This window comes from Phoenix dactylifera, unplaced genomic scaffold (assembly GCF_009389715.1).
Source record: "Phoenix dactylifera cultivar Barhee BC4 unplaced genomic scaffold, palm_55x_up_171113_PBpolish2nd_filt_p 000194F, whole genome shotgun sequence".
In the NCBI taxonomy this organism is placed as follows: domain Eukaryota; kingdom Viridiplantae; phylum Streptophyta; class Magnoliopsida; order Arecales; family Arecaceae; genus Phoenix; species Phoenix dactylifera.
The window spans coordinates 411,278-438,191 of NW_024067718.1; the positions used below are offsets into that span (position 1 = coordinate 411,278).

Sequence of the window (26,914 nt, forward strand, 5' to 3'; positions counted from 1 at the left end):
CATGTCTTAGCATGACCATAGCTGATTTAGACCTAACAATGATAAAAATCACTGAGGAAGGCACAATGCATTAACATAAACTTAGCTTCAATTGCTCATACTAACAGGGTAAGTTTGCATACCTCTGAGCCTCGTGCACGGGAACATCCTTTTTGACTTTGGAAAAGAAGCCTCGACATAAATTCAATTGCTGTGAGATGTTGCACTCAAAGAGACAAGCACATTAAAGTCTGGAGAAGGTTTCCTTTCAGATGCCATACTTGCCCCATGCAAGTATTTTTAAGTGGTCAGAAATAGGAGTACTAGGCGCAAATACTGCAATTATTTTCACACCCTTCTTTCTCATGGACAGATGTCTTAACATGTTCTCCACGCTCAAATAATGTAGTAGCATCAACGAGAGTAAAGCAGGTTTCAGTTCGAACCAACCTTCAAAACCTTCTCATTTGGAAAAATCATTAGGCACAGATATGTCAATATTAATTTTAACTAACCAGAACCATTAGAAGTTGGAGAATTGTTTTGATCAGAATGGGACTCATGGCATTATTCAATCAGAAAAACATGGACAGTATGCTATTCACCCCAGGGCTGCAGCCAGATTCTATGCACAGATTCAAACAGGCTTTAAGAACAGCTGTACAAGGAACCAAGCAAAGGAAAATGATAAAACACAATCTTCGGGCTAAAAAACTCCAAATGCAGCCTTATAATGGCTAGTTGAAAATGGCAACAGAATTCTCCTACCAGAATTTAATGCATTTCATCAACCCTTGCTTGCCCTAATAGGGGCTTTATGCACAGCAATTTAATGGAGAAATATAAGCTATATGCTACCTATATGAAATATGTAGATATAGACTAATCCCTATAGGAAAAATAGGGGTCAGTTGTAATTTGGCCTTTGGCCTGCTTGCATTATTATGATTATGAGACAGATGTATCAGCGTCTCCATCATCAGATGCTGATGAAGCATGGGTGCCTTTCTCACGCTCCCCATCATTACTCTGCAACTGGCTCTCAGGCTTCTTTCGCCTATCCGCACCAAGCCTTTTCTGATGTTCTGAAAAATAAAAGCAGTTTAACAATTATTACAGCTAATAACCTCAGACAACCATTGTATGATCAGTACAAGTGAACTCTTAGTTTTACTCTTGTTGTTGATGGCGTTGCGCGTCACTGCCAAGAAATCTTCCCACTTGTACTGTCTTAGTTCTTGCTTCTCCTCCTCTAAGAGTTCAAAGTTGGGTTCTCTCCCGCACATAAAAGCAGCTCTGTAAACAAAGATCCAATTTCCAAACTTGAGGAACATGTAGCAACAGAGATATCACCTTATACATAATTTTTGAGAAAAGTTGTACATAGTAGATTTAATTTACAATTTAAGTTGTACATAGTTGTACATGTTAGTCATATTAATTTACAATTTATTCATGGTAGATTTGGCCCTTCTCCGGTATAAATGGATTTATTTTGTCATTATTTTATAGTGTAGTTGTTTCTATATAATCAAAATCATGGCCCATACAAAATGATATTTTTTATAGCACCTGCACAATACATTGATTTCGGTTTTTCTTTTTACTTTTTAACATTCCAAGTGTAATTTAGTGAGACAAGATTTCTAATGTATTATGCTAATATGGTTCTTCTAAGAGACTTTTGGGTCCACGCAAAAAGATATGTACAAGGGGGAGACAGACAGTCTTGATGTGATCGTAAAAATATTAAATGGCATTTTTAGCTACAATCAAATAACAGTAAGAATGGTGAAACAAATTCAGACTCTAGTGAAATATGGACAAAAGCTTAAGATGAATGTGACAAACATGATGAAATTGAGGTGGGTGTTGAAGCTAGGAAAAATAAGATATTTTTGAGTACATAGAATGGGGCTGAGAAGTAGCACGTATAAGGGATTTAAATAAACTCCATAAATGGCCAATAAAGCATGTAGCAACCCAACACGTTTCAGATCTATATATTGTGGAAGCAAAGACCTGGTGAAGTGACCAACGAAGGCTTTGGAAGAAGGGGAGAAGCAATTTGAAGACATTCCAATTCCAAGGACTCCGAGGATATCAGTCACTGATAAAGTAGGATCAAAATTGATCCATGGATTTGTAATGCTGTTTATGTTAATGGCTCTTTTTGACCACTAATTATGGTCTCTTTGTTGCTGCATTCAGGAAATTGAAAGCTTGAAAATACCATACTTACTCCATTGCAGAAGCCTCTGCCACATATAGGAACCCAAATCACCCATTTCTCTTCCTAACTTTAGCTTCCCTTTCTATCGCCACCCTCCATTCATCCATATGTTAAGGGCCTTATTCAACTTGGCACAAGTTATGTAATGACAGTTTCAAAAACAACATGATTCAAATTCCAATGTCAGGTTCCCATCTTTCAGCTAGGTCCAAAGCTAAGGGCTTAAATCCACCAAATGTAACCTAAATTCTCACTAGGTCTGTCAGTTTCAGGACAAGCACTTCAATTGAGGACCTTGAGGCAGCATCATGGGCATTGGTATACATTTCCTCCATATTCTAGTGACAAAAGTCACAAAACTATGAATCTTTTGACAGTATCTTGTAATCCTACTAAATATACCAACTTCAAGGAATAAAGCATAATCCATGATCATCAGCACATACCATGCCGATGTCGTATCAGCATGTGGTATAAGTTACACATACGAGTGTATGTGTTTGTCTGTACGCCAAGCACTAGCACGGAATAGCATGTATTATGCAATGTGAGGCTGGCAACAGCACCAGCAGACAGTAATTTGACCAAATTAATAGCATTACCAGCTGTTTGATCAGGTTCTGTAAATCTGCAACCAACAGAATGGAAACTAATCTTTAGACTGAGGGTATCAAAGGTGGGCAATTTTGTCATCCAATTCTCCTTCTCCTTAAAATTAGTGACATATTTTTGTATTTATAATAGTTGAGTCAGTGTCATCCCTTACAGTTCATTCCTCATATGCTAAATGGGTTTTGATAGGGCTGTAAATGAGTTGGACTTGGGTTGGATCTATCTCGTATCTGCGTCGGAACTCGATATGAAATTTGAGTTCCAATTTGGCATTGGATCCATCAAGATGAGTATGCTCCGAACTCGAATCCAATCTCCATTAATAATTGGATTCAAGTTTTTTAAAGTTCGATTCAGCACATGATTTTAGTGGACCAATTAGACAAGGGTTAACTCGTTTCAAAACTAAAAGAACTCTTATCACAAGAATCCTGTATATATAGTAAATCTGTAACAAATTCTAGTGGAAAAGGAGCATGATACGAGAAATGAATGATTCAATTTGAAAAAGTCCAATCTCTTTTGAAACAGATTTAAATTTCTATTTATCTTTGGTTTGATTAGAACATATTCAAAATCTAAATGTCAGCCAGGATTTTGTCGGCTAGGATTTTGGAACTGAAATAGTAGTAGGCGAGAGTTAAGGAAAGCATGTTTGAGAAAAACCATAAATACAAACATAAAGAAAAGGAATTAACACAAATCGTGTAGCCAATTCTCCTTATATTCTCATATTTATATATACTACATAAATATAGTTTGTGCATATGTATTCAGGTTATCAAGTTTTCATATTTGAATATAGCTACACCCAAGTTCGATCCATTAATAAATCGAATCCTATAATATAAAATCCAACGCTGATCCAATTAGGTCATCGAAAACTTAAATTGGATATATACTTGATTATTATAAAATAACCTGGTTGGGTTATCAAGTTTTCAGGTATCATTTACAACCTTAGGTTCTGGGTACCTTCTTCAAAGTTCCAAAATTCCAAAACTTAGTTTCGGACTTTCAGGTAAGTTGTTGACTGTAATATCTAGTAGTTTCAATATTTGTGATCCAAATATAAACAATTCTATCCAATTAACAAAATGTTAAATGTATGATAAACAAAAAAGAAAAATAAGAAAAGATACAGATTCAATACAAAGGTAAGAAGAAGCAAATACAAATCATTTGAAAGTATACCATGCTGTTTTAACATATAATTCAGCTTTTTTTCCCAAAGTTATAAATAAGTATTTGAAATTATATTAAAATAGACTACTATAACAAGATAAAAAAAGGAAAAAGAGAATTCATGATAAACAGTAAAATTATAAAAATTTAAAAAATATTCAAATAAATTCTCAGCCAAGAATGCAACACTTATTGCTGTGAATAAGTCTTAGTAATACAAATGGTTTGGGTATCTTCAGTGGTATCAAGAAATAGAGAATAAGAGTGATATTGAATGTCAATCAACAAAGATAACAATACAGAATTTAAAGGGCTTTTTGCACCTATATCCTTGCAAATATAGCCTATTGCATATATTTGCCCTTTGTAAATCACTATTTGCATATACCCCTCAAATCATCCTGTTTTGCATAGGTACCCCTCCTTTAGATTTTTTGAATGATGGTGTTATTAAATAACAATCAAAAATATAGAATTACTTTGTTACTCCTTTCTCAACACTTTTCACATAGATGCCCCAGGAAAAAACAATGGCCAAAAATGATCGGCTTGCACTTACGGGTACCGGCAGTTTAAAATCCATGAACTTACAGAGCACTTTGTATATAAAAATACAACTCTTTTTAATACAAACTAGATATTAAATTTTTTAGAGGTATTAGCGTAGAAGTGTATTAGTGTGAAATAAGAAATGCAGAACCGTCCCAAACCGGATGGTTCTGCCTGTTTCGATCCGCACCGGTGGCTTATCGGTATGGTTTTGCCGTAGAAAACGGTTCGCCGAAGACGGAGAAGAAGAAGGGAAAGAGAGAGCGAGCAGGGAAGAGAGGGAGAAGGAACGGCGGTAGACGCCGGCGGAGGGCCACGGGGGCCAAGGTCGTGGCCGCCACCCCCTTGCAGCCTCCGCTGCCCCCCCCGCCCCACCCCTGCAGCCTCTGCTGCCGCTCCTTATCCCTCCCTCCCCCGCTCACTCTCTTTTTCTCTTCTCCTTCTCCGGCAGGTTTTCTCTCTCGGTACGGGCCCGGCACGGCCCATACCAACTCGTGCCATCGGGCAACCGATACAGTGCCCAAAACCAGCACAGTAGACCTTGGTGTCAAATGATATTTAAAACACGTCATTAGCCAAAAATCAAATGAGGGGCATCCATGCCAAAACAAGGTGATTTGAGGGGTACAAATATAGGTAAATAGTGATTTTCGAATGGCAAATATGCAACAACCCATAATTGCAAGAGTATATACAAAAAAATCCAAATTTGAAGGCACAACTAGCAATTATTGATTCTCCAAGGAAAATGCGAAAAATTAAATTTTCAAGTATAAAATGTTAAATATAAAATTTGCTTCATCAGTTGGTAGGTTCAACCAAGTACGCCAAATATAAGTACATGATGAAAAACTAAAAATTCCTCAACATCCAGATGCTCTTTTCAAAAGATTACAACATTGAAAATTTTAATTTCTTTACTTTGTATAAAAGTTATACCACAAAATTGGGAGTTTCATTAAAAGTAACAAGATCTTATTTTTTGGAATTGCTCACTTACAAAAAGAAAAATCCAAGTTTAAAGTCATTCATCACTGGCAAGAAATTTTCCATGAGCTTAAATTACTAATAAAAAAAATAGTTGAAAAAATATTCATTCCAAAAAATACCAAAAATGTTTCCAAATCTTTAAAACTCACAAAATTGAATATGAGTCTCACAGAAGTGCTTTGTAAAGGCCCACTTCTTCACTAACAAGAAAGCCCTACCCATCAAACAAAATAACATAAAAAATAAGAAGAATCCCAAAAAAAGGCTAGAATGCCTTACGTAAGTTGTTTAGACCAAGGCTAGTGAATATCTGATAAAAAAATAAAACAAGCTAAATTTACTAAAAATTTGGATAGGCTCTGGATGAATTTCTAGCAAAACCAATACAATTTGGCGAAATTTTTCAGTTTCAACAAAAACTTTAAATCACGATCCAACCCTCCGCATCATTTATCTCGTGCTAAACAAAGATTTGAACATAGCATGGCCTATATTTTCTGACTATGTTGAGCTAATCACCAATCTCATTTTTATTTCTTCCTTTTTTTCACTTCCAATTGCATTATTATAACTTTACTTAATAAAAACAAATCTAATGATTGTTAATTATTCTTTTCCTCAGTAATCTTCTTTTCCCTTTTCTGTCATATAGAAATAAAACTTTCTAGATGACATGATTCACTACAGCCTTCAACATTTACAGGAAAAACTAATAAGTTCCTAAGCTATCAGCTAAGTTATTATCATATGCTGAGTTTTATTCATGAAAATGACTGACAAAATCTGCAGAAGAAGCATCTGTTGATCTAGTGTCCAACAAATATTCCTGACAATTTCTTCAAGATGTAGTTCCTGATGTTGACGTGTAATAGCTGTAGCTTGAATACAATAACTAAAATCAAGCTTGACAAACAGATGTTTTAATGTCATGATAATCTTGGATGCATGATAAGTTAATCCTATCATGATAAGTGATCATTTTTACTCGAGTCAATAAAAAGGGTTACATATTATATTCTGCGGCTGCCCCGAACCTTCAAATATCTACCAGGAAGCTGCACGACATATTAAATTGAATGAGTTTTAGAACATGAGTTGGCAAAGTTTGTAGAGGTGCACCTAAAGTAGAGAAAATTTTAAGACGTCGGTTGGAATACACTCCATTGATGCAATCCGAATCTACATCAGACAAGCTTTTAGTTGCTGGAGGGCAGACTCAATTGATACCATCATGAGTACGAGAGAGTTTAAGATATAAATTTTTTCATCTGTTTTACACAGCTATATTATGTGTGCAATGCATATCCATGGGATATGTCTACATGCTAAGTTTGAGAGGTTATGAACCGAAGACCTAGTGTAAATGTGTACATTAAAGCTGTCTCTTCTGATGGATCGTTCCACATAAGCAGAATCTTTGACACTTGCTCTATCCACTTAAACATGCAATGGAGTCAAACATATTAAAAATGCAAAGAATGAACAATAACAGGATAAAAATCCATGGTAGTGTACATCCACTTATTAGGAAGTCAAGCATACAATTAGCAAAAGATTTTTCTATGGCAGTCGTAAAGTTAGACAGAGTTCTGATTTAGAGTCCATTGATGAAAAGTATGAAATAAGACCACCTATATGTCTTGTTATTGTTGACAGGATTAACTATAAGAGAAGTCTACAAAGGTTAAAATTGAAGCTTGAAGAGTTAGAAGAGCCTACTATAATTTATGTACAGTCCTATGAGGGCTTCTCTAGGAGATTTATCTATTCATGAAATAAAAATCATATGTCAAAAAACCAACAGCTAAAAAGAAATGTTGGAACATTATTTAGCTCTTTTATCAGTGTATTGGTTAATTAAGTGACGTTATCTGACCAACTTAAGTGAGTCATCTGGCATGTTATTTAGTTAAGTGACTTAATGATGTAATCATTTGACTTGTATGGTGAAAATCTGAATAGCCAGGGCCCAGGTGATCAGGCTGGAAAAGGAGCCCAGCTTCAGAAGTGAGAAATGAGATTTGAGTTTGCATAGTAGAAAGCTTATTTCTTTTATGAAGATAATAAGATCACCCTATCGGAAGTAGTAAAAGGGTTATCGCCATTGTAAGGCTTCTTAAATAGAATTTTTTCCCCATGTTAAGATTAAAATTGAAATCCATAACTTCCTCTACACCAGGTGATGGCTTCTAGGGTTTCCACAGCAAAGACTACTCCCAGCAAAATAGGCCACAAGATAAATTTTGAGGCTTTTTCTGCTGTGATTTATCTTTCTGTGGTAACAAGATCCTTAAAGACATGAACCGCAATCGAAATCTAGAACACAGACTCTTAGTGGAGCTTTTGATACACATCTATTTATACATAAAAATAAATTACTGCTTTTATCCATCAATATTAAGTTTTGCAATTTTCGTGCCTAAAATATTCAGTTGCTACCTTACACCTCATTCCATCTGGGTTAGACCTGCATCAAGTAATCAGTAGACAAAGATCAATGACATGTTATTAGATATGGTAGTTTAGTTAATAGGTAATGAAGTTTAGGGCATCCTCACAAAAGAGTAGCAATAAAATAATAGTCCTTTCAAGACTAAATCAATGATCAATTTTATTCATTGCAGAAATTTTTGTATAAGTGCATGCTTCAGTCTGAGAAGCAAATTTGTTAAAGCAATTTAAAATTGGATACAATCAAGAAAAAACACAAGTACTTCTTTTCAAATTTTAGGACACCAGTAGAAATGAAAATCACATAGCAATCACTTTGAGTACTGTGTGCAAATACCTGTCATACAATCGGGCCGCTTCCTCTTGTGATCCAACAGTGCCCAAGTGTATTTGCTTCTTGTCAACTTTTATTGCTGCCTGCCATTTCATATTTTTGAAATAAACACCCCTCATTACGCATGGTTCTTGGTCTTCAAAGTGCTTTCTCCTGTGTCGCTTCCTGCGTTTGATTTGTTTACCTGCAAATTGAAAGAGCAATAGCAAAATTTATTGAAAAAACACATCTAATATTGATAGAAATGGTGGCAAGGTAACATATCAGCTTTCTTTCCAGATTACTCTCTTTTTTTAAAAGAAAGTATCTCTCTCTCTCTCTCTCTCTTAAATGAAAGTCAATACAATTGAAAGCTACAGATCGACAAATTCATTACTAAATGAACTATAAGAAGGGGTTAAGAATAATTTGTATCTTCAAAACAATTGTGTGCCCTAGTCAATTCAAACCGACAAAATGAACTAATGTTAGTGTTCCCTTCTTGTTCCTTCTCTTCATCAGTCTAGCACAAGCAAATATTGCAGAAAGAGAAGAATGTCAAATATCAAGGATACAGTGAAAATGCAGAAGTCAAAAAACAAATGTAGGACTATCATGTATTTTACCATCCACAAACAAGAAATCCTATTGATGAAATGTTCCTTAAGGAATGTCCTTTTTCCGTTTCTTTTTATTTCAACAGTTACACACCAGCTTATTGAGTTCCTGAAGGCAGTAAATATGTTCGTGTTCTGTTTCTCCAAGATTATGTTTACCTCAAGGAAAAGACTGGGTCAAGATGGAATATAACCTCTTTAATCACCTACTCCAGATATTTTGTTAAATGCCTTACAAGAACCAACTTTATCCTAGGGGCAAAGTAGGCATTTTAAAAGTAGACAGCACCACTCTCCTTTTGAGCCAGAGTAAATTATTCAACCTACAAGGTAGAGTAATATACTTAGGAATAAGGTTCACAATCTCGGTATTGGATCCCATACTAATTACATATCTATACAGTGTCAACATGCCTTGTATAAGAGTCTATATCGACACTCGACACACCCTCGTACGATGTATCAATTCGGTATCAGTATAGTACAGCAGGCCCAGTCCAGGGCTATACACACAAGTATTGCAAAACTTGCTCAAGAGCAAAGTAGGTTAGGAATATAAGAATCTAATTGATCCAAGTTAACCTTATAGGGCCCAATAGAATAAATTGCTATATTGGTATTCCAGCCCTAAGCATGAGCTCATTGAGGTTAAATGTAACTAACATTCCATATTTTCTCCAATGTGGAGCTTTCTTTTCTATTGGTATTTTAACCAAACAGTGCTATCAAGGCCAATGGTGGTCATCCTGAGTAATCTGAAAACCTACATGAAAAACCCATCATGAATATGTTCATTTTTCCTAGTATACAAATTGTTTGGGGGGAAAGTAGATCACCCGGAGCACATAGTCAAGGCACCGAAACCCGGTGGCGAGCGTGACGACGACAAGCATGCTCCCGGCAGTTACGACCTCAGTGCGACCGACCTCAGTGCGACCGACCTCAGCGCGCCCGACCTCAGCATGAACAACCCCAGCGCTTGCTACCTCGGCAGGCCTGTCCTTGGAAGGCACAACCTCGGCAGGCATATTCTCGACTGAGCTAAAGCTCGATTGACCTCAAGATCGAGAAAGACCCAGTCAAAGGGAGAAACCGACTCCCACTCCACCGAAAATCAAGCCGACCCCTACATCGTAACGCCCACATGAAAGAGTCCTCAAGTCCTCCTTATTCGGGATCAAATCCCGCAATCTCCGCCTCAACGGCTGTCAACATTTGAATTCACGCAATCTCAACCGATCGCCAGCTAGCCCGAAATCTCGGGCCATTTACGATAACTCATTTATTCGCACAACCACACCCGATTGCAGGTAACCACTACACCCCCTCCTATAAACAGAGGGGGAAAGCCCTAAGGAGGAGGATCTTCTCCCCTGGCCAAAGAACATCTCTCGATTATCTCCATTAAAATATCTCCAAATTTCTCTCTGACTTAAACATCGGAGGGCTTTCGCCGGAACCCCCGACCAAAGGCTTTTTGCAGGTCTGCCGGAGATAGCCGTCCGCCACTACATCACAGCCGAAGCTCCTCTTTCTCGGCTCGCGGTCACCCCCGGATCCAATTTCCAGCAACAGTTGGCACTAGAGGAAGGGACCGAGTCGTGATCATGAAACTAAGGAGCCGAGGAGCCTCTAATGCCTCCCGGCATCATGCACCAAGTCCTGGCCGCTCAGTCCAGAACCCCCACCGAGGCCTCCAGCAGATCAAGTTCCGCAGATCCAACCTGAGCAATTTAACATGCTAGTGTAGCAAGTCCAAGCACTAGCAACAGCAGTCCAAGGCCTGCAACAAGTGGAAGCCCCTCCTGTGCTGCCTCCACGGGTTCACGTTCGATCGGCACTTCTTCCAGATGGGTCTGTGCAAAGATCAACAATGGAGAACGGCGCCGTCACCAGGTTCTATCCGAATGTCTCCCCGGAGAGAGCCCTTAAGGAGCCACCAGGATAGAAGGCCGCAGCCTTCGAAAGCCGAATCGACCCCAGGTCAGTCGGTACCAAAACGGACCACCATGGCGACTTTCCAAGGCGGAGAACTCGACAAGAAGGTCAAAGAACTCAAGCGGCAAATCGAGGCGCTTCGGGATCAAAGAATCAGGCACAAGGGCAACCCCGATTTCATCAAGATTCAAGATTCAAGATGCTCCAGATAGAATCCTACAACGGAACCACCGATCTCCTGGATCATCTGAAGTGTTACAGAGCCCTTATGCCACTGCAAGGATCCTCGGAGGCTCTGCCGTGCAAGACTTTTTCCGCAACCCTCTGAGGAACGACCCAGGTTTGGTTCTCCAGGCTAAAGCCGAGCACCGTGCTCTCCTTCGAGCAGCTCGGCAGGCAGTTTGCGGCCAGCCAGTCGGCCCTAGCGGCGAACGTCGGATTCTCGTCTCGACATCAAGCAGAAGGAAGAAGAATCCCTGAAAGACTACATCGACCGCTTCACCGCCGCTACTTGGAAAGTCCGCGAGCTTGATCAATCGATTGTCGTGTCAGCTTTAAAAATAGGAGCTCAGTCCTACAGGTTTCTCTTCTCCATCGAGAAGAATTTTTCTGCCGACTGCACGGAGATGCTGGCCCGAGCTCGGAAATATGCAAAGGCTGAAGAGGCCATGGCCTCTCGGCGAGACGCCGCCTAACGACTCTCGAAGGGGCAGAAAAGGCGTCGCGACAGCGCGGCCACCCAGGAAGTCGATCACCTCGCCGCGAGAAGAACTTGCCTCGATTGAGAAGTCCACCTCGCCCGAGACCACGGCCCCGACCGAGATCACCGCCTCGACAGAGAACACATCAGGGAGGTACGAAAATTATACTCCCCTCACTGCTACTCGGTCCGAGATTCTCATGGAGATAGAAGGCCGAGGCTATCTCCGAGCTCCACCACCAATGCGAGAGTCGGAAGCTCGACAACGCTCTAGAAAGTACTGCCGCTTCCACCGAGATCACGGCCACGACACAGAGGAGTGCTTCCGACTCCAAGACGAGATTGAAGCGCTCATCTATCGTGGGATACTCAATCGGTTTGTATAGAACCGGCGTGACGAAGGAGCATCGACCATCACTTCACGTCGGTCGCTCATCCTCAGACTAATGGAGAGACGGAGGTGACAAATCGGACAATTCTTCAAGAGCTAAAAGCCAGGCTCGACAAGTCCAAAGGGCAATGGGTCGAAGATCTCTACAATGTACCATGGGCCTACAGAACTACATTCCGAATCCCTACCGGCGAAACTCCCTTCAACCTGGCTTATGGAACGGAAACAGTCATCCCTTTGGAGATCGGGCTCCCGTCGCCAAGAGTGGAGAACTACGATGCGGCCTCCAATTCGTCACGACTCAGAAGCAATTTAAATTTTCTTGAAGAGACAAGGGAAGCCGCTCAAATCCGCATGGCTAGGTACCAATAGAAAGAGGCACAATATTACAATTCTAAGATGAAAGTCAAGCTCTTCAAAGCAGGAGATCTCGTCCTGAGGAAAGCTGAAGCTTCTCGATCTGAGCAAGGGAAGCTTGCCTCGAACTAGGAAGGACTGTATCGAGTCGCTCGGGTCCAACGGCCTGGAGCATACAAGTTTGAGTCCCTTGATGGAACCCTCATTCTCCGAAGTTGGCACTCCGAGAACCTCTGGATGTATTATCAATGAAGCCCTTCTAAGGGTCTCCAATGTTTGAAAATCCAGCTAATAAGGTATTTTTCAGAGATTTCTCCTAACTATTCAAAGCTTCCTCTAATGATGATCTGCTTGTGAACCTCAGGATGTTCCTGAAATGTCTCGAGTCCTTAGGAGAGACCTAATGATGCCCCGACTATGCTCGGGACGCCCCGCTGTGTCGACCGCGAGCCAAGTCTTCCTCGATCTCGAGTTCTATCTAATGATATCCCGACCAAGCTCGAGACGCCCCGTTGCATTGACCGCGAGCAAAGTCTCCCTCGACCTTGGGTCCTATCTAATGACATCCTGACCAAGCTCGGGACGCCCCGCTGTGTCGACCGCGAGCCAAGTCTCCCTCGACCTCGAGTCCTATCTAATGACGTCCCGACCAAGCTCGAAACGTCCCGCTGTGTCGGCCGCGGGCTAAGGCTCCCTCGACCTCGGATACTATCGAACGAAAATCGAAGCTATAGTCCGAGACATCTAAGGCAGATGCTATGGATCGAAGAGCACCCAAACCTGTAAAAGCTCACGATCCTAACAGCCGAATAACAAGTCGACCTCGGACCGCACTACAGCTAGATCCAAGCCCAAAGACTTAGCAAAATTCTACAAGAGCGCCGGAATTAAGTTCGAAAGTGAATGATGTGCAAAGTCCTACTCAAACAGTCAAAGACAAAGGTGCGTTGAAAGCGCAAACATTAACAAGTTGAAAGACACAACAAAATTGAAGAACACTGAAGTTTTATTGATAAAAAGCTGGAAGGCTGAGTACAAAATATTGGCTCTGAAGCCAACCCACTTAGCCGCACAATGGCTTCAGTGACTGACCTCGTTTACAAAAAGAAAAGAAAGGAAAAGCTAAGCCCTAAGATATCTCCGGGGTGGCGATGATCTCGACACCGGCCTCGGGTTCTTCCGCAAGAACCGCCTCGAGATCCTCTGCTGGAGCAGCCTCGGGAGCGTTCACTGTGGCAGCCTCAGGTAAAATTTCACTGGCTGCCCGGGAACTACCTCGGACTCGGGCTCGACGGGCACAGGGGCAAGGCTGTTCGAAACATCCTCATCTTCAGTGGACCCCAACCGAGGTCGAAGGTTGCTGAAGCGAGCTTAAGGCAAATCCTCCGCACCTAAGCCCGAAAATCCTCAAAGCCGCGGATGAGCCCATCGACCGCCTCCTCCTCCAACTCTTCCCGGTACTGGGCCGACTTGCGGAAGATCTGCACCGCGTTCCGAGCGTGCTCTAGTGCCTTCCTCTCTCAAGCTTCAAGTTGCACAATCTTCAGCCGGAGGACCCCCGCCTCGTACTTTTGGCCTGCGAGCTCAGAACGGGCGTCGGCCAAACATGCCTCAGAGCCACGGAGCTCCGACCTAGTCAGAGCATGTGAGGCCTCCTCATCAAGGTGCTCAGCCTTGGACCTAAGCTCGGCCACGGCAGCGTCCATCCTCGCAGTGGCCTCCATTCGCTTGGCCTCGGCTTCGGCGAGCTTCTCGGCGAGCTCCTGCTCCTTTTGACTCTTCCAAGCCTGATCCTGATAGTTAACCGATGCAGAGGCTAACATATCGATCACGTGGAGGTGCTGCAACGAAGAAAAGCGATAGTTGGCCAAAGTCAAAAACTTAAAAGAACATGAAAATAAAAGCACGAGAAAGACTTACTCGAACGACGGAGCAGTAGGCCTGGTCGATGAAATCGCCGATCTCACCGACTTCGAGCTCGGCTCGGTTGACTGGGAGCAACGCGCAGCGGACGACCTCACGAGCAACTTCGTTGTTGCGGAGAGCCGAGTTGTCCTCGAAAACTAACCACTCAGGGCAGTAGAGCCTCCTCTCAGGGCGATCATCGACCCCTGCAGAGCTCAAAAGATCGAGCCTTGAAGAGCTCAGCGGCGGAGCATGCGAAGGACTTGGGACCCCGAGACCGCTGTCCGGTTCGGGTCCTGAGTGCCGCAGACAGATGACCTACGAGCTTTTGGAGGACCCGAGGTCGGGCAGGCACCGGCCGCTGATCCTTCTGTAGCCTCGGCAGAAGCTGCGCGCTTGGCAGGGGGAGCCTCTTCTGACCTAGGCTCCCCAATCCTCTTCTGACTGCTCTTCCGAACGAGCTGAGGAGTTTCTGCCTCAAGGTCCTCGACCTCGACAGGGGAAGAAGTCGAGGTCGGCCTAGGCCTCTTCCTAGACAAAGAACGAGCTCCGCCAGCCTCGGCCACTCTCTTTCTCTGAAAAATGAAGAAAGAAACTCAAGTGTCAGACCAACCCTAAAAATAAAGAAAGGAAGAAAAATAGAAAAAATAAAATGAAGAACAATAGAATGAAGGGAGGAACAATGCAACCGCCCTTACCCCCAGGGCGCGCCGAACTCAGGCCAACGTTTATCAGGACCACCTCGCTCAAGAGGTCGCTCAAAAGGATATCCCCTTAGGACCGCGAAGAGCCGCAAAGACTTTCTACTCGCTCACGGTTAGTTCAAGGGCCTTATTATTGACCTTAAGTATCGGCAGGCCCTACGTCGGGTTGAACCCCCACTGACACTCGGAGGAGAGAAAGAAAAACTTTTCCTTCCATCCATGGATGGAGGTAGGAGCACCTCGGAACAACGGCCTACCTCCCCGAAGGGCAAAGTACAGCAATCCTCTATCCGCGAGGTTAGATTTCAACATGTAACATCCGTGGAAGACGTTTACCGAGGTCGGTATCCCGTGAGCAAAGTAAAGGGACAGGAAGCCCATGATTATCCTCCACGAGTTCGGAGCGAGCTGCGCTGGGACAAGGCGATACCTCTCCAGGAGCTCATTCATGAACCTGTGCAGGGGGGCATCTCAAGCTGGCCCGAAGTGTTTCCACGTACACTCCGACCCGACCTGAAGGGGGCCTAGTAACACGATCCCACGGCCCCGCGAGCTCAAAGGCGAACTCGCGTGGGAAGAAAAATTGGGTTCGAATCATGCCCAATTCTTCTTTGGTCAGGTTCGGCCCAACCTCATCCAGATCATGGCTCACCTCTGGCCCGAGCTCCATCCCACGAAAAGAAGCCCCAGCAGAGGGAGAAAAGCCGCCTGACATTGTCTTGCTCACAGTATAAAAAAGAAGAAAAGAAGAAGAATGGAGAAGCAAAGAAGAAAGAAAAGTAGGCCTCCGAGCGAAAGTGAGAAGACCTACCGTGGTCCTCGCTGGAAAGGCTGACGGTCAGAAATGAAAAACCAAGAGAAGTCGCCAATAAACACCCCCAAGCACCTCCAAGGAAGACCAAATAACAATCGGGGAAAGGAGAAAATGAAAGAAGAAGAAGACAAAGGCTACGACGGCCAAATAAAGGTTCTTATGGCTGGCTTGGACCTTATATAGACTCCTCCGACGGACCGGATCGACGAGAGCAGGCCGCGCCTTCCGTCTAGATCACGCCACGTGTCGCCCTCAGAAACCGAACCAGCGTATTAACGTAGATCGTCGCTTTAAAAGCAGAATCGAAGCGGCCGTCTCTTTGAATACTGGAGTCTCATCATGAATCCGTAGCTCAAAATCACCTCGACAAGCAAAAATCTGCCGCCTCGTGTTCTCATTAAAAACGCCTCAAAAAGCGCATTTTTCCTCCTTTCGAAACAACAAAATAATTTAAAGTCAACATGACGGAAATGGCTACTTCCTTCGCCCGAGCTCGGAGACGGCTCGAACTCGAAAGTCGGAGGGTAGTGTTGGGGGAAAAAGTCGATGAGCATATGGTCAAAGCACCAAAACCTCGTGGCAAGCATGACGACGACAAGCATGCTCCCGGCAGTTACGACCTCAGTGCGGCCGACCTCAGCGCTCACGACCTCGGCATGAACAAACATAGCACTCGCTACCTCGGCAGGCATATTCTCGGCTGAGCTAAAGCTCGATTGACCTTAAGGTCGAAAAAAATCCAATTAAAGGGAGAAACCGACTCCCACTCCACCGAAAATCAAGCCAACCCCTACATCGTAACGCCCACATGAAGGAATCCTCAAGTCCTCCTTATCCGGAATCAAATCCCGCAATCTCCACCTCAACAGCTGTTAACATTTGAATTCACACAATCTCAACCGATCGCCAGCTAGTCCAAAATCTCGGGCCATTTACGGTAACTCATTTATTCGCACAATCACACCCGATTGCAGGTAACCACTACACCCCCTCCTATAAAAAGAGGGGGGGAAGCCCTAAGAGGGAGGATCTTCTCCCCTGGCCAAAGAACATCTCTCAATTATCTCCATTAAATATCTCCAAATCCCTCTCTGACTTAAACATCGAAGCGCCTTCGCCAGAACCCCGGCCAAAGGTTTCTTGCAGGTCCACCAGAGACAGCCGCCTGCCACTGCATCACAGCCGAAGCTCCTCCTCCTCGGCTCACGGTCACCCCTGGGTCCAATTTTCAGCAACACAAATAATTTATTGCCAATAAATTATCACTGAATGGAAGAAAATTGCAACTTATTTATTATATGCTTGTCTTGACAATATCAAAACTTAAATTTCAAATTTCCAAGAACATGCAGAAAGTAGTGAGTACCCAGTATAACACAAGGAATAAATACATCAACTGTTTCCAAAAAATATCTAAAGAACCCTTTCGGGCCTTAAAATATCAGGTTTGAGTTGAAAGAACTAACCTGGATAATAATGATTTACCTCTTCCTTGGATGAGCTTGAACCAGATGCATTTGAAGATCCAGGTAATGCTTCAGAAACATTAACCTGTCAATAACATCAACTGATGGATCAGGTTTCAGTATAGGAGAATCATCAATAAAGTAGAAGGTTAGACAAAAGTATCGTCCAATAAGCAGTTGACATTGCACTAAAATTACAGACAGTATTAGAAACAGTAGCTTAAACAGTTGGCATGATTGCAGAAAAAACATAGCACCAGTAACCAGTATGGCATAGAGAACATAGACATAAGTACATGTCATCCTACAGACAATTGCTTGATGCAGTTTCCATGCTGTGGTATATCAATCAATAATTCCTATTGCTTTATCACCACAGGCCATGAGATGGGAAGAAGATATCATGATATACTTAACAAAGAGCACTAATATGCCAACTTAATGTTTATCTTAAGGCCTGTTTGGCACCGTTGCTGTTTTTGTGTTTTTATTTCTTTACAAAATAGCCAAATCCCACATGGTGAGGATTAATGTGAAAGCAGTTGCACAACTTCTGTTATTCCTTGTTTTTATTGTCTCTCACTATGAAAGCAAATTTTCTTCCATATACTATGAAGATTTCCAAAAAAAAACAATTTGGAAATCCAAAAGATTTCATCATACAGAGGTGTGATCCAGTATATTTTCTTCTTCGGTTTTTGAAAGTAAGAACAGAAAATGAAAGCAATACCAAGTTTTTGAAACCAATAACAGAAAATGAAAGCAATACCAAGCAGGCCCTTACCAAATAACTTTATGTTTAGTGTTTGAAGTCATCAAAAACAGCAGTTATTGCAAAATATAGTTACAACTGTAGGTCAAAATTATTCAAAAATCTTCCCGAACAAGTTTTAAGTTAGCTTGGTTCTATTCCATAAAAAAGAGACTGACAAGGATGTATCAACAGATTAATAAATCAGTTTGATGAAGCAAACCAGAACATGCCTCTAGACTACAGAGTGCACCAATGCCACTAAATGACACTGAGATTTCTTTGGTTAGAAAGGGCAGTGCTAGGACAAGCTTAATTCATGAACATATTGTTGGAAGTGAGGACAGATCAGAACATGAGAGGCCTGAACAAAAATGAGGACATGTTCGCAAAACGAGTTAAGAGAGCAAAACGAGTTAGGAAGAAGATATTTAAGATACCTGCAAGTGAATTAGATGACAAACAGTCTAACTAACAAGCTTGTTAAGAAAGGTCTCAAGATTCCTCCAATTTCTTACACCCAGAATTATGAAATCATACCAAGGAAGATGAGTGAACATCTTTTAGTACTCCAAATACAAACATGAAATGATTACAATGAATTTAGATTTTCTACAACTTAATCAGCAAGATATTTAAACACGATTCACATTAGGGGCCCATTCCTTGGTGGGTAAATATCTTGGAAAGTTGGTCAACTTTTCCATTGACCAACTTATCCATGTCTCATACTTCTCTAGGTGGGTAAGTTATTTTCTCATCAGCCGAAAAATAACCTTTTTATTTCATTCCTAAAATACTCCTAACCTTATAAGAATAATATAATAATAATGGTATAATACATATTATTATAATATAATATAGTACTATATAATATAATATAATATAATCATAAATAATATATTATGATATATAATATCATATACTATAATATTGTAATAATATATTATATTCTCATTTAACAAATTACATTATTATAATATTAGAATATATTATACGATTACAATATAATATTACATAATATCATATACTATATTATTATTCTAATAAAATATGTTATTATATCATTACAATATAATTTATAATTATAATATAATATATCATTGTTATTATAATAAATATTTATATTATATTTTATTATAATGTAGCATATTACTATTATGATATATGATAATATATTATTGTAATATAATGTATTATTATAATAGAATATAATATACAGTAATATTATATACTATATTATATTATATATTATAATATATATATATAATAATATAATATAATATATAATTATATTTATATAATAAAGGGTATTATGGAAAATATAAATAGATCTTAGCAACTTACCTAGAAAAGTACTAATACAAAAGAATATGGGTAACAACTTCTGAAGCCATTTTCTAATGCATAAAAAAATATGAGTAAATTATTTTTCTGTTGCCCAAAAAATACTTACCCAGAAAAATACGTATTCCTGAGTAAGTTATTTATCCTCTTAAAGGTAAGCTATTTAGAAAAAAACACAAAAATCAAAAAAACAGGTACGAAAACCAACATAATTTGGAAAAAATGAGCTTAGGATGATAAAAAGCCATCTTTACCGGCATTTGAAGGCTTAAATTATCTGAAGGCATAGGATGCACACTGAATGGCTTCACATTCTGATTAGAATTTTCCACAGTGTTCCCAATGGCAGCAGGCTTGGGAAGCTCAACAGGAATGGAGCTTTTCCCTGAAATGATATATTGAAATTTTGATTATATTGACATGTCCAATGGAAATAAGTTCATTGAAGTACGGGAATGAGAACATGATTTCTAGAAAAAAAAGCAAAAAAAAAAGTTAAATATAAATCCATGTAATCAAAAGTAAGAATGGCCTAGGAATGTCTTCACAGACCACCCCCCTAAAGCATTCCAGAAAGAAATAAGGATTAGACATGACATTAGGCTATAAAATTCATATCAAGGGTAAAAAGAAGGTCCTTATTTAACTGTTGGACTTTTTTCTGGCCACTTATTATGAAAAGTTAATTAATTACCAAGCTCAAAAATGTGGAATTTTCAGATTTCAAAGAAATCCAAAATGAAAGGTAATTGAACTTTTATAACAATTTATTTATTTTCCATTTCACAGCAATCTTTAGAATACCAACAGTATTCACTAAGCACTCTAAAAATGAACATTCATGAAATGAAAAATATAAGTCATCACACCTGGACAAGGGAAAATAAATTAATACAATGTCATTTTCATTATCCATAGTTTAAAACTTGCTTAAAATGTTAAAGCATAATTAGCATACCTGTGCAGAGGCCCAGATATCTCCGTCTCCTTATGCTAACCATGGCTGCAATCTCCTAATGCAAAATTAAAAACGATTCAACATGAGAGAATTATTCAAAAATTAGCAGAAATTTATGATATAACATAAGGAATACTGATGATAGCAGCATTAACAACTATACAAGTTATGATATAGACAGGCAAACTTGAACTATGTAATGAATCTGAATAGTAATCAGCCAGTGTACAGCAACAATCATAGAATCAAGTTTTTAAATACCAGCAGGACACCGTCCTCGAGTGTTGGGAATGGATGAGTGGGAAAATGGACCAAGATGGGGTGGGAAATTCATTATCTCGAGTATTAGGACCTGGAGCTTCCTATTCCATGGGAAGACTGCGACGGCCGTGCCTTAGGATATTTAAAAACTTGCATAGAATTTCTATTGGAGCGAAGTGTGATCCCTTAATAATTCACAGAAATCCTTAGTTTTTCCCAATGAATTATTATTCTAGAAATGCATGACAGTAACTTCATGTACTTGGTTGTTTAGATTATTCAATGATCTCACACATAGCATGGATGTCCTGTGAATTGGCGAGAAGTATAGCGCAACCATGGAAAAAAAATGTGACATACAAAAATTCCTTAGTATTCTGAATTTACAAGCCTTCCTATCAAATTATAAGGGAAGGTAATGAAGTGTAAATTACAATATTTAAGTTGATTAACTCAATTTAATTGAGTATGCAATTATAGGAGAAGGATGATGGAAAACAAACCTTTGCTTTGGCAATTAATTTAAGTGAGAGATAGACAGAAAGACTGCATGTATACATGTGCATGCACACACAGAGACAATAGACAGAAAGAGACAGACAGAGAGAGAGTGTGTGAAGAACAGAGGTAGAAATATGTACTGAAAATTCACTGAGAGTATTCAGGATGTCAAATAACCGATTTCAAGAGCAAGTAGTAGTTGTGGCAATACTAGTGAGGCTGCAGCTTTCATTCAACTTGCAATGGATGAATAAAGTCAAATTCAAAATAAAACCCCAAAAAAATGTTGTACACATGTTGATATGAACTGTATAAATTATAATAAAACTAGGGATGACAAGGGTCTAGAAACTTGTAGACATTTTATATCAACTAAACAAAATACAATTTTCAAATGAAAATGAGAAAAAATAGAAACCTTGTAACTAAGAGATACACAAAGGATTATATCATCTTCAGTCCATCATCAACTGCAACTCAACTTTATTAATATGATATGGGAGCAAGAGGATCTTTCTTAACAATAAAGGAAGAATCTCTATTACCATAGTCAAAGAATGAATAAAAATTGCAAGACTTGACAGATTTATCATTTTAAAAGAAGGATGGACTGAGACTGATGCTTATCCACATATTAGAATTTTAAAAAAATGTAAATCACAAAGATCCATGATGGTGAATTTAAAATCCAAGATCATGAGGCCAAAGCTGGTGGTGCCCCAGGGCTTGCAGACAAAGACCATAGGAAAGTAAGTTTCTTTCATTGAACATTAAGGTTAATAGTCATAATAAGAAGGCACAAGTGAGATGAAACTCGATTAGTTAATCTTCTAAGAAAAGATGGAGGATAATTTCATTGATGAACACGATCATGAGCTAATTGTCAGTCCATCAATTAACCTTGAAGTCCTAAAGATGCCTATAGGTAAGGTATTATCTCACCAGTGAGATTTGCAAATGTATAAAATAATGCAGTACACAATCAAGAGACCATATCCATCAATCCCAGTGCTAGCTGCAGAACAATTGTGACTGATAAACAGAGAAAGTTGTTCACAACGTATCACATAAAAGGTCAAATTTGAAGCATCCGAACATCCAATTGTTAACCAATTGATAAATGAATTATTTGATTACTAACACACAATGTCAAAGTTCAAAAAAAGCAAGCAGGATTACTTTAGAAGTTTATTTAACTTCCAAAAAAACTTGAATAATGCATCCAAGGACCCTGTTACACTTAAACAAAAAAGTCCCATTGTTATACACTTGGGCAAGAAAGATTATTGTTCATATGGTCTGAGTATAATATAACTGGATTAGGAGTTCTAGTTTAAGTTGTTTGAACAAGTTATATTTCTATTACTAGTCATTAAAGAGTACAATATGTGCTATGATAAGGGGAAGAAGGTGAAATTTAAAAACATAAAAGAAAGGATGCCCCAGTGCATGAGGCCCTCACTACTATAAGCTCTAGGGAGAGTTAGATGTACGCAACCTTACCCCCGCATGCAGAAAAACTATTTCCGTGTTTAGATCCCATGACACCAAGGCTACAGTAAAGCAACCTTACCATTATACCAAGGCCTGCCCCGAATTTTAAAAAATAAAAGAAAAAACAAAAAAAAAGATACAAAACAAGCAAAAACACAAACAACATAAGATACTGAAACAAACAAAGAGATAAATACGGAATGAACCTGTGAGGTCAGTTGAAACCGCGAATGGAAAGGAAGGATCTTACGGACTACAAAATGTTAATCAGATATGAAATGCGAAAATACTCAAAAGAAGCATGCTGTGGTAAGAAGGCTGTCATGGCCAATAAATTACATATGCCTAGAAAATCTATCGCCAACAGAGTCCTAATCGGCATGACATGTCACTTTCTTCATACCACCAAAACATATGGATTAATGGATCAGGATTTCACAGTATTGCATAAGTGCACTGGGGATTAAATTTAAGCACCACATTACAATTAGATGACATGGAGACAAGCCACATTAGCATGAAGGCACCATGGGCACACCCTAACCCCATGGGGAATTGCCTATCAAATTAAACAAAGAAATAAACAAAACAGACAATTAGACAGAAAAGAAAAAGAATTCAATCAAAGGAGCACTATGGAAGCTGCTAACAGAATGGAAATTGCTGTACAGATTTTGATATCACAAATTTCTAACTGACATAAGAAGCACATCTGGAAACAGAGAAAAAAAACACACGGAAAACCTTGTCAAAACCATTTATTATTTAAATTTGTATCAGTGTATCCAGATTCCCAGTTATTTTCTCAAAATACAAATAATATATCTTACACAAGCTCTGAGGAAATGAAACTGAATCAGCTTTCCAACACAATTTTTCAGCAACAATGACGACCACATCTGGCTCCCTAAGCATCTCGATATTCATGCCAACAGCCAAATCCAACTCATTCACGACCCCAACTTTAATCATGCATAACCAGACTTCAGCCAACCAAAACCACACTCACAGGATGCACTTGAAAGAAACAACTCCACACTCACACAATCAACAAAAGAACGAACCCCTTCAGACAAAACAAAACAGGATGGCGAGCCCCTGAGCTCCACCAATCAAACGCAAAACCCCAGAAAACCATGTCCACAACGCAAAATTTGCACGACAAAACTCAAACCACAAAGGAAAACACCTCAACAAATCGAATCCCCGAACCTTTTTCTCATCACGAACCACCCCACCAACAAACCCCCCACCACCAATCCACGACCCCGCAAAACTTGGCGATGCTGAACTCTCCAGCCATCATCCTCCTCCTGCCAAGGCCCAGAACCCCACCAAAAATCCAACACCCAGGACTGCTGAAAAACCAAGCTCCCAATGGCGGCAAGCCCATCAAAACCCAACATCCAAAACCCCACTCCTTACCGAAACACAACATAAAACACAAATATGGTAAGCGGCGAACACATCAAAACGACAGAAGGAAAACCACCCCAGGACCAGCAAACAAACACCAAAAAAAAAAGGCAAGTTCGTACCACGACGGCGCTGAGGGAGGGAAGGATCAGGGGGATTCGGGGAAGGCGGGCGGAGGTTGGTGGGCTCACAGGGGAATAACCGGAAGGCGGAGATGAAGTTGGCGAAGGTGACGAGAGCGAGGCTCTCTCATCTACCACCTTTCTCTCCCTACTTTTTTCCTCTCTTTTTTTTTTATTTTTTGGTTTCTCTTCTCGGTTCTGCGCTCTTGTGCTTGTGGCTGGTGGGGTTGAAGTGAAGGGGGAACGTATGTTTTTGTGTTTTTCTCTACTCTCGGGTTGGATTCCGAGAATGCCCCCGGAAGTTAGGGAGAATTGCGGAAAAGTCTACGTAAATTTCGGGCTTCCTTTAAAGGAACCAAATTTGGAATTCCCAGAATGCCCCAGGCGACCTTTCGGGAGATCCGGGACGGGAGCGAGGAGATCCCCGATTCCAAGGAAACGGTTTTCTCGTCTTTCCAGGGTCTCTGATTCCTCCCAAAACTAGAATTCCGATCTAAATTTCCCCCGTTTTTATTAAAACAATCCTTTCTTAATGCAATTACCAGGAAAAATTACTTAAATTTATCGGAGGATAAACACTAAAAATCGAATAAAAGCTGGAGTTTTTAATTTTCTTCTAGCAAAAATCCCCCTTGTGATGTAAATATTCGAAAGTTCCCTGGAAAAACGCCATTTTTCTAGGGAAAACAACGAATTTTCATCGCGTAAACCTTATAAATCAATTAAAAGCTGCAGTTCCATCGCGAGTTTGTTTTCCGTTTAGAGAACAATCCCTTTTTTGATGTAAATATCCAAAATTTCCCCCGGAAAACCCCCATTTTCTAGAAGAAAAACGAATTGTTCATCGGATAAACCCTACAAGCCATGAACAGATGAAATTTTCATGGAAACCAGCTCCGGACCCCCCAGAAAAATCGATTTTAACCTAAAAAATGAGGGGAAAAAACGTCCTCTGATTCGAATAACTGAATTGCTTCGCTTCGCCTTCTACTAATTTCAGCATCTACAGCGGCGGAAGGTTCGGAGGACGGGCAGAACGGAATTCCGAGGAAGGAACGGAGGGATCGAAGGAGGGACAGATCCGGAAAATAAAACTTTCTCGGGGGGGGGCATTTCGGGAATTCAGGGGTGGGGTTGGATTTTATTGGCTCATAGGTCGGGTGACGAGAAACAGAGGAGAGAAGGCTTGGGCGGCAGCCACCGACGAGATGGTGGTTGGATGGAAAGGTGGCCATAAGGCGTGCGGATAACGTCCGCCCCCAACTACGTTGCCCCTCATGAACCCTCTACTTAACCTATTCCTAAATGATCCACGCCCACCTCACTTTTTTTTTTTTTTTTTAATAACCTTATTTATATTTTTCAGAAGACAAATAGGGCTGCAGACTCGATTACCTCCTTCGTTGTTTGGTACTCTAGAACAGTAGATTTGTCTGGCTGCACTCATACACGAGCTGGTACCAAAAAAAAAACATTGGTTATAATTGGGTAATTATTAGGTTAAGAGGCATTAGGCTAAGTAAGGAGGAGGTGTGGAGCAATGGAAAGAAGGATTATTGAGTAATGCTTTAAAAGTGTGTGTCCCATGGGGGTGATGGTTTTGATGGGTGGTGTGGGAGAGAATCAAAGGGAGGGAAGGGAGAGGACAAAGGGGTGAGGGTTGACCTCAACCTACCCGCCAAACTTCTTCCTTAAGAATTTGTTTATTATCTTGTTCTTTGGCGAAAGTTTTAAATTAAAAATTGTGCATTAGCATAAGGGAAGTGGGTCTTCATGGATGTGCCACTTGCATCACCATGTGGATTCATCACCTTAGCTGGTATCAATGCGATTGGTTGTTTGTTGTCATGGTAGGAAAGCAATACTTTCTGTTTGATCGATCCTTTGTATATTCTCAAGCAAATTTAGATTTGGTCAGCTTATGTTCAACTTTGCTAAATCGAGGATCAAATCCGTGCTCCGTGTTCGAACATGTCAGAGATAAAAAAAAAAGTTGGGTTGACTCCGAATAGTTTGTATCCTAATCATATATTTAGAATTGTCTTAATTTGCATGAATATGTGACAATTGCATGGTTTTGTACAAAATATCTAATGATACTCGGGCTTTTTAGCCATCTTCCTTGGAAAAATAATTTATGTTTTCATTTTTTGTAATCTATGAATTTTATGTATGTTTTTTCTATAATATTCTATTTAAACTTTCTGCAAGAGAATCAAGTCATGAAGTAGAAAATGGATCTAGGAGGAAAAAAATACATGAGCGGACTGGGAGCAAGAAATAATGGATACAGAGAAATTATGTTAACCAAATCATATGGAAAATAATCGAGAAGTTGCTTAAATGTTAGTTTACAGCGATTGCCTACCATTTCTCTAACAATTTATAAGTGCAATATTCTTCACTTTTATTTTTGTTCGATATTTGCACATATATTTTTATTTTGGAAAATTGGATACAATTATTTATTAAATATGCAATGAAACACGAAGATCAGTGCAAAAAATATTTATCTCTTGCAATTATATGGTGAGGCTATTAGAAATTGAGATGAATACAAAAACTAAAAGAAAAAGAATTACGAGGCCGCATTATGTAATTCTATTTAAATTAATCCAGTTCTTGACCAATTTAAAGGAAAAGCTCACCTTTCATGATTTTAGGCCTCAATCAAATACCTAACCGGAGCTTATAAGCAAGACACGGGCCATTCAATATTATAATTTTAGATTTTTCTCTCTATTTATGTTCAAGTTATTTAAAATTATTCTAAACATTATCATGCTGCAAAATTTATTGTGGGATTCTCATCATATATATATATATATATATGAATATCAACATCATAAAGTCCTAGAGG

At 40.0% G+C, this 26,914-nt stretch overlaps 1 protein-coding gene and 1 long non-coding RNA gene across 5 annotated transcripts; both read right to left on the minus strand.

Moving 5' to 3' along the window:
- Positions 1-291: 291 nt before the first annotated feature.
- On the minus strand, positions 292-25,204 carry LOC103717048 (ethylene-responsive transcription factor-like protein At4g13040). Of its 4 annotated transcripts, none has more exons than XM_008805279.3 (7): positions 24,055-25,204; positions 20,261-20,305; positions 19,557-19,687; positions 17,205-17,289; positions 8,337-8,517; positions 1,154-1,275; positions 292-1,064 (listed from the first exon to the last, which is right to left on the minus strand). In XM_008805279.3, the coding sequence occupies exons 2-7, from the start codon at positions 20,301-20,303 to the stop codon at positions 928-930; spliced, it is 699 nt and encodes a 232-aa protein (XP_008803501.2). In that variant the 5' UTR covers positions 20,304-20,305; positions 24,055-25,204; the 3' UTR covers positions 292-927. The 4 variants fall into 4 exon arrangements, with proteins under 4 accessions (XP_008803501.2, XP_008803500.2, XP_008803499.2 ...); XM_008805278.3 differs by having other exon boundaries at positions 20,261-20,315; positions 24,055-25,201; XM_008805277.4 differs by lacking the exon at positions 24,055-25,204 and adding an exon at positions 23,347-24,044.
- LOC113463379 lies at positions 13,315-17,197 on the minus strand. Its single transcript, XR_003387520.2, has 2 exons — positions 14,236-17,197; positions 13,315-14,156 (listed from the first exon to the last, which is right to left on the minus strand). It is a non-coding gene; the product is annotated as an uncharacterized LOC113463379 (long non-coding RNA).
- Positions 25,205-26,914: the final 1,710 nt, after the last annotated feature.